General features: G+C 36.9%; 1 protein-coding gene across 1 annotated transcript in view; it reads right to left on the bottom strand.

Annotated features, from left to right (window-relative positions):
* Nucleotides 1-21035, bottom strand: part of SIGLEC1 (sialic acid binding Ig like lectin 1) — a 220220-nt gene that overhangs the window by 62451 nt on the left and 136734 nt on the right. The window contains exons 14-17 of the mRNA XM_053704329.1: nt 12025-12279; nt 8777-9073; nt 3906-4160; nt 1632-1928 (exon numbers count right to left, since the gene is read on the bottom strand). Coding sequence (XP_053560304.1) covers nt 1632-1928; nt 3906-4160; nt 8777-9073; nt 12025-12279 — 1104 coding nt within the window. The remainder of the gene's footprint in view (nt 1-1631; nt 1929-3905; nt 4161-8776; nt 9074-12024; nt 12280-21035) is intronic.

The following is a 21035-nucleotide window of genomic DNA, read 5'->3' as shown; positions in this document are numbered from 1 at the left end:
TATATATACATATATATATACATTCACCAGCCACTTTATTAGGTAACACAAATATCTAATCAGTCAATCACATGGCAGCAACTCAATGCATTTTTTGCATCTAGACATGGTAAAGACGACTTGCTAAGGTCAAACTGAGCATCAGAATGGGGAAGAAAGGGGATTTAAGTGACTTTGAACGTGGCATGGTTGTTGGTGCCAGACTAGCTGGTCTGAGTATTTCAAAAACTGCTGATCTACTGGGATTTTCACACACAACCATCTCTAGGGTTTACAGAGAATGGTCCAAAAAGGGAAAATATCCAGTGAGCGGCAATTGTGTCGACGAAAATGCCTTGTTGATGTCAGAGGTCTGAGGAGAATGGGCAGACTGGTTCAAGATGATAGAAAGGCAACAGTAACTTAAATAACCAAGGTTTGCAGAATACCATCTCTGAATGCACAGCACATCGAACCTTGAAGCAGATGGGCTACAGCAGCAGGAGACCACACCGGATTCCACTCCTGTCAGCTGAGAACAGGAAACTGAGGCCACAATAGAAGATTGGAAAAACGTTGCCTGGTCTGATGAGTCTCAATTTCATCTGTGACATTCAGATGGTAGGGTCAGAATTCAACATAAACAACATGAAAGCATGGATCCATCATGACTTCTTTCAATGGTTCAGGCTGGTGCTGGTAGGGTAATAGTGTGGGGAATTTTTTTTCACATACATTGGGCCTCTTAGTACCAATTGAACATCGTTTAAACACCACAGGTTGCTTGAGTATTGTTGCTGACCATGTCCATTCCCTTATGACTACAGTATACCCATCTTCTGATGTTTACTTCCAGCAGGTTAATGCACTATGTCACAAAGCTCAAATCATCTCAAACTGTTTTCTTGAACATGACAATGAGTTCACTGTGCTCCAATGGCCTCCACAGTCACCAGATCTCTATCCAATAGAGCACCTTTGGGTTTTGGTGGAACGGGAGATTAGCATCATGGATGTGCAGCTGACAAATCTGCAGCAACTGCGTAATGCTATCATGTCAATATGGACAAACATCTCTGAGGAATGTTTCCAACACTTTGTTGAATCTATACCACAAAGAATTAAGGCAGTTCTGAAGGCAAAAGGGGGTCCAACCTGGTACTAGCAAGGTGTACCTAATAAAGTGGCCGCTGAGTGTATATATACTGTGTTAGCTTTTTTTTAACTGTGCGTCATATTGAAGTCCATCATAAGCCATCCTGAAGTATGCCCACAGGCCAAAATATTTAAATGAGATGACTCTAAAGTCAGTAACTGGCTGTTCATGCTTGTGATGTAATCAGTAAAGTAATCTGCTAACCATTCTGAATTCATCATCCAGAATGTGTTACTTTAGCTGATGACTTTACAAGCCTGATGATGTGCAAATTACTTCTAAAGTAGTTTGATGATCATCAAATTACTCCTGGATGGTCTCTAAAGTAACCCTGTTTGTCTTGGGTTTTATTTTGAAGCAACAATATGAAATGTTTACTGCCTCTTTAAGTACTTTAGGATATTATTTACATGATACACACAACTGTCAGAGGATCAGTTAAGGCATATTCATAAATTAATTCATAAGTATTATAGAAAACTGTGATTGTTCTCACTTTCCACAGAGAAGCGTATGGATTTGTTTGCAGTTCCTATGGAACTGTTTGCCTGACAAGTGTATACTCCTTGGTCCTCATAGGTGATATCGGAGATTTCAAGCCTCAGGGAATTATGGGAAACCAAAAACGTAAAATGATGGTTGGTGTCATGTGACCCAGAAGGCAGTAAAGGTTTATTGCCCTTGTACAGAGACAGCTGAGACGGAGGGTCACTCTGTACAATGCACACTATAACTCCCATATGTCTCTCCTGTGTCTCTAGGAATGAAGTCAGTGCCATGTTTCTTGGGGTATCTGGAACAATGGAAAAAGTTATATCATTTCTGAAAAAAGTATTAAAATCATCACAATATACAATTTCTGTGAAAAAAAAAATCCAACACCAAGTTGTTAATATTATGGTTTAAGGGGGAGCTTTGGGCTAGGGAGGAGGGAAAAAGGTAAATAATTGCCCCTCCCTGTCACTATCCTTTTAGAAAAGTGATGCCCTAGACCACCTGACTGCACCATTAGAACACCAGTTACTCCGCCTCCACCTATACTGTCCCTGTCCACAAAACACACTCTACTTTGCTTACAGGAGTGCTTGCTAATAGGGTTTCTGGAAGGTACTAGAAAACATTTAGCCTGCAGAACACTGTGCAGGGGCTAGGAAAGTGATTGCTAAATCAGGTAATCTCACATATGAAATTGCAGATGTTGTTTGGCATAGTTACAGTTAGGAATAAGCCCTTTGTTCGGTGGGCAGAGCTGACCAGTCCATGGGGCACGACTAGGAGATTTGGATGTGGTTAGGTATTCTAGGGGCAGTGGTTAAACATGCAAAAGTGGCAAGTAGGTGCAACCTGTGCCACAGGGGTAAAGTGCAAAAGACCGGAGTGCTTTTCCACCTCTTGCAACCATGTAGAACCACCAATAAACCATCCAGAAGCTAAATGGTATTTTATTTTCTCTCACTTTAATTAAAAATTACAGGGCTGCATAGGTAAATATGATATACACAGCACATTTTATGCAATTTGGAAGACTTTTTACTTATTGTTCAATGCCATTTCAATTCATTAGAAGAGCAACTGTCTGAATTAGTAACAAAAAAACACTTGAATTATGAATGCAATATAGCAGAAGACTTTGATTAAATGAAGAAGACACACAACAAAACCAAAGTAAAACATAATGGGTCATTTATTCAATATAACAATGGCTAATGTGTTTGAATGCTGACTTTTTTTTCACTTTAACAGTTATAGCAATTTTTCAAAGTGTGTGTAAGAGAAATTCAATATAATTTTCAGTAATTTTATGGTTAATTGTATAAAGATGCAAACAGTTTAATGGAGTAATAAATGAACATTATATTAATTATATTCAACCAAAATGTCATCATTTAATTGAATTAAACCAGGAACCAATTGTGTTTAGTAACATGTGGTCTGAGCATACAGAAAAGTTGGGTTTCAAGAAATCAAGGCTGCTAAAGGGATATTAAACCAAATTTTTCTTTCATGATTAAGACAGAGCATGCAATGTTAAGCAGCTTTCTAATTTACCCCTATAATCAATTTTTCTTTGTTCTCTTCATATCTTTATTTCTAAGCTTAGGAGCTAGACAATTTTTGGTTCAGCACCTGTACAGTGCTTGCTGATTGGCAGCTAAATCAGCCACTAATCAGCAAGCACAACCTAGATGCTGAACAAAAAACAGGCCGGCTTCTAAGCTTACATTACTGTTTTTTCAAAGTAAAGATACCAAGAAAACGAAACAAGAAAGAAAAAATCTGGGTTTCATATCCCTTTAAATGAAAAAATAAAAAAAAAGAATCCCATATAAAGCTGATGGACTGGAACACCAAGGTCAAATTGTGCTAATGCAAGGGTTTATATGCCATAATTAGAGATGCAAAAAACATAATGGTAATGCAAATTAGTTTAATTAATTAGTTCAATTTCTTGTGCTTTTGCACTCTCCGCATTTTCACAAAGCAGATTTTTTTTTCCTGTTAAAAACGCAAAGTTTAAATTGAATTTTATGGAACTATGAACCTTTTACACAAATTTAATATGGTTATCTAAATGTACATTTATGATTGCAGTGAAGTGTTTTTAGATTTAATTATAAAGTTACATTAAACATTTGGTGGCACACGGGAGCAGACACTATGAGCTATTTTCCCCCTGCTCCCACCCCCCAAGACATCTATGTTGATAATATGGGTGGTAAATTAAGTAATTTTGAACCAACTTAAGAAGGTGAGTATAAATCGTACTTACATAACACGTTTAGGCTGGCTGCTGGTGATCTTTTGGTGCTTTCACTACTATGTGCTGTACATGCATAAGATCCAGCATCGCTCACGCTCACTTTTTTATATACTATTGTTCCAACAGACCCTTCCTGGAGCCATCGACTGTCCTTATACCAGGTATAACCAGTCACTAAGTGAGAGCTGGTTAGCACATCACAGGTTAAAGTTACTGAGTGACCTTCTTGCACTTTTGCTGATGGGCTCACCAATACACGAGCATCTAGATTCCAAGTACAGATCATAGAAAACATACAATGTTACAATTATTCGCAATTAAATAGTCATTTTCATTAATGAAGAAGAAATAAGCTTTAGTAAAAGTGGCACATGATAAAAGATAAACATTCGACTTTTTAAAAATATTTTGTTCAAATTATATATAAAAAAATTACGGAATAATGATCTTATTAGCCATTTATTCAGAACAACAAATGTATATTAGTGATGGTCAAAGAGATGTTTGTGGTCCAGATACTACCCAAGGCACCAGTTTTTGGGGCTGTTGTAAAATATTAGAGCTAAAAACATGTGTAATAACTTTTGCTGCCAAAGGAAGACGAGGATCTAAAATGTGTATTTGTGGGTGATTCTGGAGAGCAGTCAAACAAGGTGGCTGACTGGCTGCAGCTCACAAGAGCTCTCTGCAGTGGCTATGAACACTGAATATCTCTGGAATGAGAATTAAGAGGTACTAAGATCTCATGGGTGTGGTGGTGTGTCATGTAGTGTTGTTGCAGCTGTCATGGAATACAAGGTTGCGAGGCTCTGGGTTAAGTGTGGGGTTCTTAGGGTGGGTAGAAGATTAATGAGTTGGAGTCCTTGCAGTAGAGGTGTGGTCATAGCTACTGAGCATGGGCGGGTTCTTTTTCAGGAGGGAAGTAAGGAAGGGTGGGTCTTGGTATTTTATTGAATTAAAGTCAGGGAACTTAAAGGAACATGAAACCCAAATGTTTTCTTTCATGATTTAGAAAGAGCAGGCAATTTTAAACAACTTTCCAATTTACTTCTATTTTCTAATGTGCTTCATTCATCTTAATATCCTTTGTTGAAAGCATATCTAAATAGGCACAGCAGCTGCTGATTGGTGGCTGCACATAAATGCCTTGTGTGATTGGCTCACTCATGTGCATTGCTATTTCTTCAGCAACGGATATCTGAAGAATGAAGCAAATTAAACAATAGAAGTAAATTGGAATGTTGTTTAAATTTGTATTTTCTATCTGAATCATGAAATAAAAATGTTGGATTTCATGTCCCTTTAATAAAGTTTTGAGGCATAAGGGGTTAGGAAGGATTTTTGTGGTTGAGTGATATGTTGCAAAAATAGAACAATAACAGAAATACATAAAAAAAAGGAACAAAAACTGTACTATGGGAATTGCCCTTATGAAATTGGCATTAATAGCACTTAGTCTTACAGCTGATCTGCTATTTGTCAGTGCAGAAGCTGCTGGCTTCATCAAAGGTATATTTTTAGTTGGTCAATTTTGTGGGATTGCTCTAAGAATAATGCACAATCTGGTATTACAAGTCCATGCTAAATAGGAATTAGCAGAGAATGTTTAAAGGGACACTGAACCCAAACATTTTCTTTTGTGATTCAGATAGAGCATGAAATTTTAAGCAACTTTAAAATTTACTCCTATTATTGAATTTTCTTCATTCTCTTGGTATCTTTATTTGAAATGCAAGAATGTAAGTTTAGATGCCGGCCCATTTTTGGTGAACAACCTGGGTTGTCCTTGCTAATTGGTGGATAAATTCATCCACCAATAAAAAAGTGCTGTCCAGAGTACTAAACCAAAAAAAAAGCTTAGATGCCTTCTTTTTCAATAAAGATACCAAAAGAATGAAGAATAATTGATAATAGGAGTAAATTAGAAAGTTGCTTAAAAAAACATGCTCTAGCTGAATCACGAAATAAAAATTTTGGGTTCAGTGTCCCTTTAACTCGTCGTCATTGTTTAGGGTGCCCTATGCTTTCACTCAAATTAGTGCTGAGTTATGTGTTAGGGCTAAATTAAAAATATATACAAACAGATGTAAAACATATTAAAATAAAGTATTTCACTCATATGTATGTATATACTCTTGGAATACTTGCAAATATGTGCAATAGGCCATTTAGTGGATTTATCAAGTGTTTTGAGGTGTTAAATTAAAAAAGTCAAAACTGGTCTTGAAAAGCTGTTGAAAGTCTCTTGGAAATGGATTGTGATCACCGAGAAGTTTTTGGCTCCATGTTAAGAATAGGGGGTCGATTTATCAATGCCTGGCGGACATGATACGCTGTAGCGTATCATGTCCGCCAGACATCGCTGAGTGCCGATTTAACATTGCACAAGCAGTTCTGGTGAAATGCTTGTGCAATGCTGCCCCCTGCAGATTCTCGGCCGGAGTGTCAATCAACCCGATCAGAGTCAGTGGAAGAGTTAAGGAGCAGCGGTCTTAAGACCACTGCCTCTTAACTCCTGTTTCCAGCGAGCCTGAAGGCGGCACGGAAACAGGGGTATTTGGCCCCATTCGGCCCATGATAAATTGGCCCCTAGGACTTTTTTCTTTGAGCCGAAAACATGATCAACCCCAATATGATCTGTTATGAAAAAGCTTATAAAATATGTTTTTATTTCTTCTCATAACAGCTAATTGTATCACTTCATAAAGACATTTTTATTTAACATTAAAGCAGACAATTTTAAAAAAAGTTTCCAATTGACGTCTATCATCAAATTTGCTTCATTCCCATGATATCCTTTGTTAAAGAGATACCTAGGTAGGCACCTAGAGTACTACATGGCAATAAATAGTGCTGCCATCTAGTGCTCTTGCAAATGGATAACATACTCGCAAAACTGCTGCCATATAGTGCTCCAAAAATGTGCAGGCTCCTAAGCATACATCCCTGCTTTCCCATAAAAGATACCAAGAGAACAGAGTAAAATTGATACTAGACGTAAATTAGAACGTTGTTTAAAATGTTATGCTCTATCCAAATCACAAGATAAATATTATGGGTTTCCTGTGCCTTTAAATGACAATGAGAAGAGGATTAGACTTGAAACCTGATGGCTTTTGTGCCCTTGTAAAATGGAATAAGGAAGTTTGTAAACCTAGAGAAAAAGATCACTTTCCACAAGCCCAAAGTTTAAGATTCCGCTGCACTAAATTACATCAGCAATCTAAACTCCGCTTTAAAGGGACATTCAGGCCAACAGTAGAATGGACATGGGAGCATTTCAGTTTTGAATAGAAGCAATTTTGTATTTCATGTATTAACTACAATGTTTCTAGTAGATATGTGCATGGCGAAAAAATTTGGTTCGGTTCGATTCAGAATTTTTCGAATTTCGGTTCGGATTGATTCGAATTCAGAGAAATTTAAATCGATTCGGTTCGGATTCGTTTCGGATTCATTCGAATTCGAAGAAATTCGGCTTGATTCGGTTCGATCCGGAAATTCGGAATTTCGGTAAGTGTTAGGTGGGATTAGACTAATATTATGTACAGTATATTAGGTGTAACCCATAGCAGAGTGATATAATCTAATATACTGTACAATAATAGTGTAATCCATGGCCATCCGAATCTACCGAATAAATCCGAATAAATCCGAACTAATTCGGATTTATTCGGTAGATTCAGCAGTATTTTAATTCGGAAATTCGGATCGATCCGAATTCCATGAATTCGGCCAAAATTCCGAATCGATCCGAAACGAATCGCACGTCTAGTTTCTAGTAAAAGCTATAAACACAGCACTTGCACAAAGAGCCTAAGATGCTTATACCATCTGGTAATGACTCAATTTGTTAATTGCTAACATAATACAAACCCCACTTGCACTCTGAGCAGCTGCAGTATATACAATGCTGGTGCACTGAGAATATCTACCTATGCTTCACATGCACATGCAGAGAGAAATACTAACACTAAACCACTGATTACTTTTACTAGAATAATGTTTGCCAGTACATGTATATTGCAAATATGTTTCTATTCAAAAATGTAATTCATCTATGTGCATTTACATTTTGACCGGAATGCCCCTTTAACAGGCTTAGGAAGACTAGGTTTTAATCCTACAGGAGCTCTATCTGTAAATCATTACATTTCTCCAAATTAGGGAACATCGTTTAATCAACTGCTACTGGGAAAATATATTTCATATTATCTTACATCAACTATAAATACAACTGTGTAACGTCTGCAAGGTTATTAAAACAAATATTTTGTGATATTTAAGGAGTGTATGGGCTTTTATTCTTGATACATCACTAGCTAAGCCCTTTAAAGTCTGTGGTATAACATAACAAATTTCTAGTTTTAGGGGATACTCATGTCAATCAGAGGGAGTGACGGAGAAAATGAATGGATAAATAAGACTTTTTTTTTTAAACCCCTCTGGTTTGTATAAGGGCAAGTGTTCTTTATAATTGTATTTTTTACATTTTAATTTAGTACAATGGATCAGGGGCGTATTATGACCTAGGCCAACAAGGCCATTTAGCTAGTATAGTAATGCTTTTTAATGAAGTTTTGTATCTAAGTTTTCTCTTATTTGATTACTAGGATCTAGCTTTATTCCATTTTGATTGGTCCAATGATCTAATTCTGTAGTAGGCAAATGCTGTTCAAATTAACAGCTGTGTTGTGTAGACTCATCAATAATAAAGTATTGGTTTGCAAAACATGTAGGACGAGGTTCCTTAAACGCAAAAAAAGGTATCTTTTGAATCATAATGTTTTTAATGAGCTGATGTAAAGATTTTCTTTTACATTTTAAAAAATAGGCAATTATTATGTTCTTAGTTGCTAAATTTTATTTTATCTACCTACCGTCTACAGTGAAGTCTATAGATGTCTTTGCTGTACCAATGTGGTTACTAGCTGTAAAAATATATGTCCCTTCATCAATCAGCATGACGTCTTGTATCTCCAACCTTAATGTGCCTGATGAGAAGTGCATCTGGAACCTCCTATTGCTCACGGTGCTATTGGAAGAAGCTATAAGGTCATCTCCTTTGTATAGAGACATTTCTGAGGGTGGGTTGCTTTCAACAGAACATACAATGATAGCAGATTTCCCATTCTGTGTTCCTTGAAATGACTGAATTCTTGTGTTCCTTGGTCCATCTAGAGAAACAAAAATGGGTATGCTCATGGCTTACAGTGTGTTATTTAATAGAGAATTTTACATGATATGAGCTAAGCCAGGTGGGTTTCCTCCTTTCCACACTTTCATAATCATCTCTATCATTAATCTTCAATAATCTTTAGCCACTTATCTTCATCTATTATACGTATTGGTCTCATTTCTGTTTGCTCCCAACCATCCCACACATCGCAGGATTGCCACAGTTAGGGAGGCCAGTTCCTTCCATGGTTTTTCTTTCCTATAAATGTCCTAGTTTACAAAGTGAAACCAGTGATCACCTGGGTATGTCCCCTGGCTGCTCACAGCATATCCAACCCTGCCCACAACACTTCCAACCTTGCTACTGAACAGCTGCGACTTACCTACCTGTCATGACTCTGCCTCTGAAGACCCTTGTCTATGCCCATGAGTATCCCTCACTCATCCTAAGTAGTGTTACATATTTTGTTAAGATGACTGAAATAGAATTGCAAGAAATATTTGTGAACCATTTGGAACCTGTATTTTTGCATTCGAAAAATTACTCAGAGATGTGTCACAGCAATAGACAGACACAATCTACACAAACTAATAACACACAAACAGTTGTGTTTGTTGTCAATACTGAACACTAATATTTGAACCTCTAGGCTTAAATGACTAAAGGTAGTCAGGTGTTAAAAAACAATGAGGTGAGACTTTAGATATAGGTTGGAGTCTGATCTTTTTTAAAAACAATAAACATCAGAAGATCTTAGAAGAATATTGAAAAAAGATAAAAAATAAGTCAAAATTGTCTGCAAGTGGAAGAAGTTTAGAACTGTTGCTAAAATCACTGTAAGTGGGCAGCATAAAATACTAGAGGCAGTGAAAAAACCTTAGGCTTACAGCAAATTAAAACAAAAAACACATGCAGAAATAATTTAAACTTGTTTCTGTTTATGTATCTACTATATAGAAAACCCCTGTAAACAAAACATGCTAATAGAAAAATACCATAGAGGAAACCATTGTACTGGAAAAAAATGCATTGCTCTGTGTCACAAGTATGCAAAGGATCTCACTGATATTCAACAAAGGTTCTGAGACAATGTTCTATAGTCAGATAAGGCAAAACACATAACTATATGTTTGGAGATATCGTGTAATCATAGAGGGAAGAATTCATTAAAAACAGTATGAAGATATTTTATAGGAGAATCTCAGGCTAGTGGTCCATCACCAGAGAAGACAATGACCCAAAATACAATCAACAACAGCATGTTGTAAAGTCAGTCCAGACTTCAACCCACTAGAGATGCTGTACTGTGACATAAAGAGTTATTTATACAAGGAATCTAATAAAAATAAATAACTGAGACAGATTTGTAAGGAGAAACAGTCCAAAATTCTTCCTAACCCTTGTGCAAGTCTGATCATCAGTTATAGGAAACATCTGGTGGATATTATTGCTGCTGAAGAAGGTTCTACCATTTGCTAAATACACACACTCACATACAAACTAGATTGTGAATGTTTAAATGGTGTGTTTAGTATTGACAGAAAAATCTACAAATATACTGTGTGTGTAATTAGTTTAAATAGATGGAATTTGTATAATAAGTGTAACTTCACAGCAAATTGGATCACATGTTTATGAAACGTATGCAGAAATACAGTTACTTCATAAGTTCTTTCTTGTATGTATTTGTGATTATAGCATATGACAAAAACAATCCTAGTAGCCAGAGAACTTAAAGCTTTAGGGCCCTATGTTATAATGGCCATACAGACAAGGTTTTCAAATTGAGGACCTAACGGCACGGCTTTGCAAAGAACTGGCAGGGGGTGGACCCTGTGTATCCGCTGCCCATATGTACTATATCACACGCAAAAAGTCAAAAAAGTTTTTGCTTCAAACTTACACAGCTTAATCTAATTGATCCATTAGACAGAATGAAGCCAATAATATAGTTAAGTTGTATCCATACAGGCAGGTTAGAATCGCTAGCAGGTGCTATAGTAGAATGGCAAGGCAGGTGCCATATGCAGATAATGATCAGCAGAACACAATATGAATTAATGGCCAGGCAGCTACATATGCAGGTAATAGCTGAGTAGTTACAATATACTGATAATATCCAATAAGGTACAATATGCAAGGCACTGGCAGGTTTAACTGACATTAAAGCAGGGTACAAGGACTGTCTAAGAGACCAATCAGGCATCAAGGATATTATTTTTGTTTTCTTAAACAGTGTGGGTAGTTTTCTAAAGGAACATAGAGAACGTGGGCTGAATTCCAAGCTACACACAAGGGTAGATATAACATGGTGCGAACAGACATGATCCGCTATAGCAAACATGTCTGCCGCACACTGATAAATGCCGACAGCATACGCTGTTGGCATTTATCATTGCTCCAGCAGTTTGTGAACTACTGGTGCAATACCGCCCCCTGCAGATTTGCGACCATTCGGCCGCTAGCAGGGGATGTCAATCATCCAGATCATATTCGATCGGGCTGATTGCTGTCTGCCACCTCAGAGGTGGTGGACGAGTTATGTATCAGTGGTCTTAGGACCAATACTTCTTAACTTCGGCTTCAGGTGGAACTGAAGCGGAGTGGGTCGGAAGCAGCATCCGCTGCTTCATAAATCGACCCCACAGTCTAAGCTCTATAAAAGTGCAATAGAGATGATCCTGTGCTCCTGGGATGAGTACAGTGGTCTGGCAGCTTGGTACACCAGAGGGATCACATGACTCTGGTGAGTATTTTGTTCCCTAGGACAACATTGACACTTTTCTAGCATTTTCTCCTTCATCACCCCAGCCTCATCTTATTTATGATCTTTCACCTCTTTCTCCCCCTTCGCTCACCTATGTCTGCTGTAGTGGATCTAGACTTTAGTATCATCTGTTAATATCACACTCTGATAAGTGGAGTGATTATTAAATGTACCAGACTTACACAGGACATTTAAAGTGATGGACGCTGAGTTCTTGGGCCCCTGCTCTCCTTGCACTGTGCAGTAATATGATCCTCCATCATCACTGGATACTTTATCAAATAGCAGTGAACTGACAGTGCCCTCGTGATATTTGTCTCCATTCTTGTACCAGATGTAATTCATTTGATTTGTGCCATTAGTTTTCACAACGCAAGTCAGATCCACTGACGTTCCTTCCAGAACTGAAGAGGACGGCGTCACCTGAATTCTGGTGGCTGTGAACAACGTAAAATAAATTATCAAAAACGACATAATATTCTTGTGCAACGCATGTGAAAAAGTCCCCTTTATTTAGTGAGGCATTACAACAAAAATAACAAAATATTTCTGGGGTTATGTTTAGGGATAACAAACTCCAATATTTAGTACTTGGCTGAAATCATTTGCTGGCTGTGTCTGATGTATATTGTTTATAGTAGAATAAATAGTATTTATTGTGCAGAACAAAACCGGACTTTTATCATTTTAAATAGAAGCATTTTTGCAATATACTTCTAATGTAAAAAAATGCGTCTAGTGAAAGTTATTACTGATTTTCATTGGCATATGCAGCAAATTCGTAGCAAAAATATGATATTCGTTTTGTTTTAGCAAAATAAATATCCAAATGAATGCACCAAGGAAATTCATCAGCATTCATTCATTTTCTTTATATTAACTTTAAGGGGTAAAAGGGATAGAGGCCCATTTATCAAGCTCCGTATGAAGCTTGAGGGCCCATGTTTCTGGCAAACCTTCAGACTCGCCGGAAACACAAGTCATGGAGCAGCGGTCTAAAGACCGCTGCTCCATAACCCTGTCCACCTGCTCTGAGCAGGCAGACAGGAATTGCCACAATTCAACACGATCGAGTACAATCAGATTGATTGACACCTCCCTGCTGGCGGCCCATTGGCCACGAGTCTGCAGAGGGCGGCGTTGCACCAGCAGCTCTTGTGAGCTGCTGGTGCAATGCTGAATATGGAGTGCGTATTGCTCTCCGCCTTCAGCGAGGTCTTGCGGACCTGATCTGCACTGTCGGAACAGGTCCGCAAGACCTTTAATAAATTGGCCTCAATGTCTAGTCAAAATTACACTTTAATTATTGAGACAGAGCATACAATTTTAAGCAACTTTTTAATTTATTCCTAGGGGGCCGATTTATGTAGTGCGAATGCAGCAGTTTCCATGCAAGCCTTAACTCGTCCGCCACCTCTGAGGTGGCGAACAGCAATCATCATGATCAGATATGATCAGGATGATTGACACCCCCTGCTAGTGGCCGGGAATCTGCAGGGGGCGGCATTGCACACAAAATGCTTGTGCAAGGATAAATGCAAACAATAATACAGAAATAGGGGGACAGCGCCAATATTACGAAAAAGTATTCAGGCTCACTTCTATTTGGACAATCGCCTAACGAAAATGTACAGATGGATAAATAGGAATTATTAAATATATGAAGGAGCGCCCCAAGAGAGGCTTAAGTATACTAGAGACAGTAGAAATAAAGAATTACTAGATAATGGTGTCACAGATGTTATAGAACACTCATAGGACAAGTTAGTAGTATTAAAAAGTGTCCTAGCCTAAGAGAGGATAGAAAATGGAAACAACCTCAAAGAGAAAAGAAGGTACTAAGAAAATTAGATATAGCTTATAATGGCCCAGGTAAATATGTGTGTATAGATATAAAGTCTATAACAAGTGACGATAAAGTAACAATAAAGTGACGATAAAGTGTGTTAGATAAAATACAATGTCTAGGATGTGAGGAGAAGGTGTATCAGTTGTATATAAATAGTGGTGATGCAATCTGAGAGGGAAGGGGGGAGGGTTGGATGTGTAAAAGGATATAATGTACTTATAATGTACTATTAAAGAATAAAAAGTATATCCCATAAATACTTATTAATGCTGTGTGGTGGTATAGTCAAAAAGTAAAGTTCAGTGGCGTGTAACAAACAATACTATACTTGGGGTATACTTGTGACACAATTATTCTATAGTTCTAAAGTGGTAACAGTAAAAAATATTTATTATATAGCAATAATGTTGCAATTGAATTTGACAAAATAGAAACAGAATAGCAACCAACAGTTAGCTGAGAACCGGACAACAATAGTCTGGTAAGTGACTAAGTACATGTAACAGAATTGGCCAATATGAAAACACTCAGTACTGAAAAAAAAAAAATATATATATATATATATATATATATATATATATATATACATACGAAAAAAATATAAACGAAAAAATATAAAAAGTCAAGAAAATAATAGTCACAGTTGTATCCAAAAAGAGATGAAATTTAAGCGTTCTGGTAGAAATCAAAGTTCAAGTGAAGATCCGGTTCCTAAGAGTGAAGATCCGGTTCCTAAGAGTGAATCCAGATGGAGACCGGGCACCAACTCTAAGCACTTTTAGCAAAGAAAACCTATATGGGAAAGAAGAAAGACTACTACACAAACAGTAAAAAAAAAAATGTATCCTAGAGGTTATGCGCTCACCGTTTACAGAAAGAATCACTAGGGCTGGTATGTCAAATGAATGCAGAGGTCAACGCGTTTCAGCCTACTACGAGGCCTTTATCAAGACTATACCAGCTCAGACAGTACACAATATTTAAAGGCCACTTAGCCTGTCATAAAAGGGTGTGTGTTTTGAGAGCGAATCAAAATGTATCTCAAATTTAGACAATCAAAAAATATATATAAGACCTTCATAAGAAACAGGTATAAGCACTTATTGAAAAAAGGTGTCAGATAAAGCTTAAGTTATGGTATAATTAGTGTTATTTTAACAGTTCAGCGTCACAGATTATCTAAAAGTTTAAAACGGCCATTTTGGAAATGGGCATGTATATATTTAAAGCTGGAAAGAGTACCACTATATTAAGGTCTAAAGTAGCCATTTTGGACATGGGCATGTATATGTTCAGAAATGGCTACTATACTACTATATTTAGAATCTAAAGCGGCCATATTGGAAAAGGGCATATAAATGTTCAGAAATGGCAACTATACTGCTGATGCGGCCATTTTGGAGATGGGCATATGTATTTTTAAAGCTGGATAGTGTACCACTATGTTAAAGGTCTAAAGCAGCCATTTTGGATATGGGCATGTATATGTTCAAAAATGGCAACTATACTAATAATTTAAGAATCTAAAGTGGCCATTTTTTAAATGGGCATATATATGTTCAAAAATGACAACTATACTGCTGATACCAGTATACTATCATGATATTTTGTTATTATTAAGAGTTAAAAAAACTGGGTAGTAGTAGACCTGATAACGGATTTGCACTAGTGTTGCAATTTTATGTATCTAAAACAGAGAGGTTGTACATTTAAATTAAGCAACTAAGTGCAACATAAATGTATCTGCAGTATTCATAAAAAGGGTACAAAAAGGCCGCAGTGTGCTTATAACAACTTTACAGTTTGTAAAGGAACAGTTCATGTAAATGACTGGATATATTTAAATGACTGACTAAGTATAATTACTGAAGTGGATAGAATTGTCCTTATAAGTGCTCTTACTGGAGTGTGTACATGAAATATTATATAACAGGATAAAATATATATATAAACATGACATTATATAAACATGACATTAAATAAACATGACAATAAATAAACAGCATACTATTATTAAAAACATACAAATGGATCATGACATAGATGTTATATTGCAAAATTATTTAAAATTATTTACAATAATTAAAATAATAAAAATTATTAATATTATTTTATAATTATAGTTATACATAAACAGCCCGAGTTACGGTGAGACACATTAAGAAAGTATAGAAATGTACAAATTATGTGTACTATTAAAAACAATAATAAAATGGCATAAAACAAAATATAAAAAAGGAATATAGGGGTTGTTCCAATGGGTTCGGTAAGATTGTAGCTATCTATCTTGGTGATGACTTAACCAGATAGGGGGACTCAAACATAGTAATAATATAGTGATAATGACATCATAATATATATATATATATATATATATATATATATATATATATATATATATATATTACATATTAGACATATTAATAAACATATAATAGGTGAGCAATTTCAAAATCGGCATTAAGGCCTTTGGATTTTATGTTTATTTTGGCTATATTCCGTTATAAAGGGAACATCTATAAGTTTGTCTAAAATAGGTTTTTCTCTGCGATGGTGACTGAGTAGTGTGCTTCTTTCAATGTTATTCACTTCTTCCAATGCTGTATTTATCACATTGGTGTTATAACCTCTTTCTTTAAAACGCTCCATAAGTATTAGGGACTGTGTGTCCCATTGTCCTGGTTGAGAACAATTTTTCTTGACTCTTAGAAGTTGACCCTTAGGTATATTTTTTATCCAGTTTTTATGATGACAACTTTTTTGATGCAGATAGTTGTTACTGTCAACTGTCTTGAAAAAAGTGGAAGTGTTAATAACTCCTTTATATGAGTCAATCTTGAGATCCAGGAAGTCTATTTCATATTTGTAATATTGGTATGTAAATTTCAGATTAACTACGTTATTATTCAGCTTTAAATATACATATGCCCATCTCCAAAATGGCTGCATCAGCAGTATAGTTGCCATTTCTGAACATTTATATGCCCATTTCCAATATGGCCACTTTAGATTCTTAATATAGTAGTATAGTTGCCATTTCTGAACATATACATGCCCATGTCCAAAATGGCTGCTTTAGACCTTAATATAGTGGTACTCTTTCCAGCTTTAAATATATACATGCCCATTTCCAAAATGGCCGTTTTAAACTTTTAGATAATCTGTGACGCTGAACTGTTAAAATAACGCTAACTACACCATAACATAAGCTTTATCTGACACCTTTTTTCTTATGAAGGTCTTATATATATATATATATATATATATATATATATATATATATATATATATATATATATATTTTTTTATTGAGGTTCTGAAAAAGGCATACATGAAATAAGAAAGACAAAACACAATGTCATAAAATGCAGTACAATGCTATACAATAACATATAACACTTCTAAGAGGTCAATTTGAAAGTGTATTATACCAAGGTGATGCCTAATATGCTACATGCCTCCTAACTGATAAAAGAGGCCGCTCTTGGACCCCATGAATAGACACAGAACCTTAGGGGGCTATATCTAGGAGAGAGACCACTTTTGGAACTCTACATGAGAGCCTCTTTTGTATATAGGGAATAACAGCTCATATAGAAATACAAGGTAGGATAATTTTTATAAAAAGAGAATTATAGATATAACTCTGCCTGTGCTGTGACTAAAGTATAAAAATTTAATATTAAGTGATAAATAATAAATAATAGGTGTAGCTGCATTTAGAACTTAGAGACCAAAGCTGCATATGATATAGAAATTAAACAATTGAAAGGAAGTTATAAACCAGGCTATCACAAGGAAATAATCTCAATTTCTAAGCTAAGTAGCCTCTTATGGATGTAGGCAATAACATCTCATTTAGAAATACAAGGTAGTATAATTTAACAATTATAGTATAACAATTTAATATGAAATAGTAGGCGTAGCCGTATAAAAACTTATAGACCATGGCTGCATATGACATAGAAATTAAACAGATGAAAGGGAGTTATAAACAAGGCTGTCACAAGGAAAAAATCTCGATTTCTAATCTACATACAAATAACATTTGCTTCAGCCACACTCTGATCAGTAGCAGATCATGCCTAGGACGTGCTCCAAAGTCAATGTCAGCCCACACTAAGGCTTTGTAGGGGGCAAGTGAGGGGAAAAACTAGGTAAACATCCCACCACCCCGGCCGCTGGCAGCAGGACATAACCTCCATGGTATGTTCTTGAGATCCCCCATGAAGACAGTGAGAGCAACTGTGACCCCTCAAAGTGTTCAGTAAATAAATCTGAAGGAGTACAGGGGGCCCACATACATTGTGTAGATGATCCTGAAATGAGTGTACTAACAGCATAAAGTAAAATGGTAACAGAGCGTAACATCACTATGATATATAACCGCACCACTTCTGGGCTTGGCATCCCCATAATGACAGTTAAATTTGCAGTGACATCGTGCAGCAAGTCATTGCCCGTTCTTGTCACCCTTATTAGCATCAGTCTCGGTCAGACCACCAGGGTCCCATTGCAAATGTAGGAAGATTGCGTTAGAAAGATTAATAGGCAGAACCGGCACTTGAGAGAAACACAGTCCCTTCAGCTGCCTGTGCAGAGCGATCCGGATAGAGTTACCAGCTGAAATATACACTGATGTGTGCACCATAACCTTCTGCTGCGGTATACAAGTTAGATGGCTCACCCATGTAATGGCTATATGTTCTCCTGTCTGAGCCAGCCCGCCACTGTCTTGCCGCTCGGTTAGGTCATCCCACCCTGCAGAGTTCACACAGGCACATTCCGGGCTTTCCAGCATACTTTTAGGGGTTGATAGCGGGCTCCAGGATTCTAGACTGCCAGTGAGAGTACCATTACTCTCCCATTCCGCCAAAGCAGGCTCTGTCTGAATAACTGTGTGAGGCAATTGGTTGTCCGCAGGCTCTAATACTCCGCATAAGATGGCTTCAAATGCAGCATGATGCTCTGTCAGCAAGCGGTTCAGCTCCCATAGAATGCCTGCAGCATACGCCATGATCTTTTGCGTAGATCTGTAGACAGGCAGATTAGGTGTAAAAGGCTTTGAGATCATCACTATGTGCTGCCTAACGACAAGGCCTGAGCGCACCTCGCTGGGGGGTGAAGGAAAGGCCGCAGCCTTAGTGTATGCTCCGGGTGCTCCAGATCATGTTCTTTTAAGAGATTGTAGGCTCAACTAAAGCAGGATCTTTAGGTTCATAGAAATCAGGTTATATAGCAAGTAGATGAGCCATCTAGAATGTTATATTAGTGGAAAACAGTGCAAAAGCTGGAGCAGAGTGGTAATGTGCGACCTGTCATGGCCGCCTCCCGGAAGTTCCCCCCTTATATATATTTTTTGATTGTCTAAATATGAGATACATTTTGATTCACTCTCAAAATACACACCCTTTTCTGATAGGCTAAGTGGCCTTTAAATATTGTGTACTGTCTGAGCTGGTATAGTCTTGATAAAGGCCTCGTAGTAGGCTGAAACGCATTGACCTCTGCATTCATTTGACATACCAGCCCGAGTGATTCTTCCTGTAAACGGTGACCGCATTACTTCTAGGATACATTTTTTGTACTGTTTGTGTAGTAGTCTTTCTTCTTTCCCATATAGGTTTTCTTTACTAAAAGTGCTTAAAGTTGGTGCCCGGTCTCCATCTGGATTCACTCTTAGGAACCGGATATTCACTTGAACTTAAATTTCATCTCTATTTGGATACAACTGTGACTATTATTCAAATTCAATTGCAACATTATTGCTATATAATAAATATATTTTACTGTTACCACTTTAAAACTATAGAATAATTGTGTCACAAGTATACCCCAAGTATAGTATTGTTTGTTACACGCCACTGAACTTTACTTTTTGACTATACCACCACACGGCATTAATAAGTATTTATGGGATATACTTTTTATTCTTTAATAGTACATTATATCCTTTTACACAACCAACCCTCCCCCCCTTCCCTCTCAGATTGCATCACCGCTATTTATATACAACTGATACACCTTCTCCTCACATCCTAGACATTGTATTTTATCTAACACACTTTATTGTCACTTTATTGTTACTTTATCGTCACTTGTTATAGACTTTATATCTATACACACATATTTACCTGGGCCATTATAAGCTATATCTAATTTTCTTAGTACCTTCTTTTCTCTTTGAGGTTGTTTAAAGTTTCTATCCTCTCTTAGGCTAGGACACTTTTTAATGCTACTAACTTGTCCTATGAGTGTTCTATAACATCTGTGACACCATTATCTAGTAATTCTTTATTTCTACTGTCTCTAGTATACTTAAGCCTCGCAAGGATAAATGCTGACAGTGTATGCAGTCGAGCAGACTTTATCTTCATTAATCGGCCCCTTATTGTCAAATTTTCTTCATTCTCTTGGCATCTTTATTTGAAAAAGCAAGAATGTAAGCTTAGAAGCTGGCCCATTTTTTGGTTCAGCACCTGGGTAATGCTTGCTGATTGGTGGCTACATTTAGACACCAATCAGCAAGCGCTACCCAGGTTCTGAACCAAAAATGGGCCGGCTCCTAAGTTTATATGCAAGTGTGATTTTGACTAGACTATCCCTTTAAATACTTGCCTTTAGCGAGCTGGAGAGCCATACTAACCTGCCACTTTACTTCACAGAGCTGGGCACGCTAATATGAGATTTAGTGGGTTGGCTTCCAGGGCCCGCACTAAAGGAAAAAGTCCTATTAAAGCTCCTATAAGAACAGCCGGGTCTCTGTGAAGTAGAGTAGAGGGATAGCGCGGCTCTCTAGAGCGCTAAAGGTAAGTATAAGCTACAGGTGAACTGTTTTATCTGTATCTTAGGAACACTTACATTTGTTTAATAAAAACTTAACGAATATTCAATATTTGTTTTGTTTAAAACAAAACAAATAAAAAATAGTGCAGCCAACAAGATTCAGATGAACCAAATGTTATGTGCTGCACAAGACTAGGGCTATACCATTGGGGTCAGTAGTCAATCAAGACCTAACCCGCTATACTTTTTGCATTAGAATGTACATTTAATGCAGCATTTTGACACTCTGTCTGACAGCTAAAAGGTTAATGATACACAATATGAATATCGAAAAACAGTAGTTCGCTAAGACTTTAAATTATGAATAAAAATGAGCAAATAAGATTGACCAAATGGCCTTAGAGAAGTTAAAAAACGCATAGTAACAAAATTAACCAATCATAGCACAGCATTCTTTGGATTAATAAATAACATAACTTACCTTTAAAATTGTGTAGCAAATTCATTGCAATACAGATGATAAGAATCAATAACTGCACAATACAGTTTGGTTCTGCT

Source organism: Bombina bombina, chromosome 2 (genome assembly GCF_027579735.1).
Source record: "Bombina bombina isolate aBomBom1 chromosome 2, aBomBom1.pri, whole genome shotgun sequence".
Taxonomy (NCBI): domain Eukaryota; kingdom Metazoa; phylum Chordata; class Amphibia; order Anura; family Bombinatoridae; genus Bombina; species Bombina bombina.
Note: the sequence above shows the minus strand (reverse complement) of the source record. Positions and strands in the feature narration are given on the sequence as shown.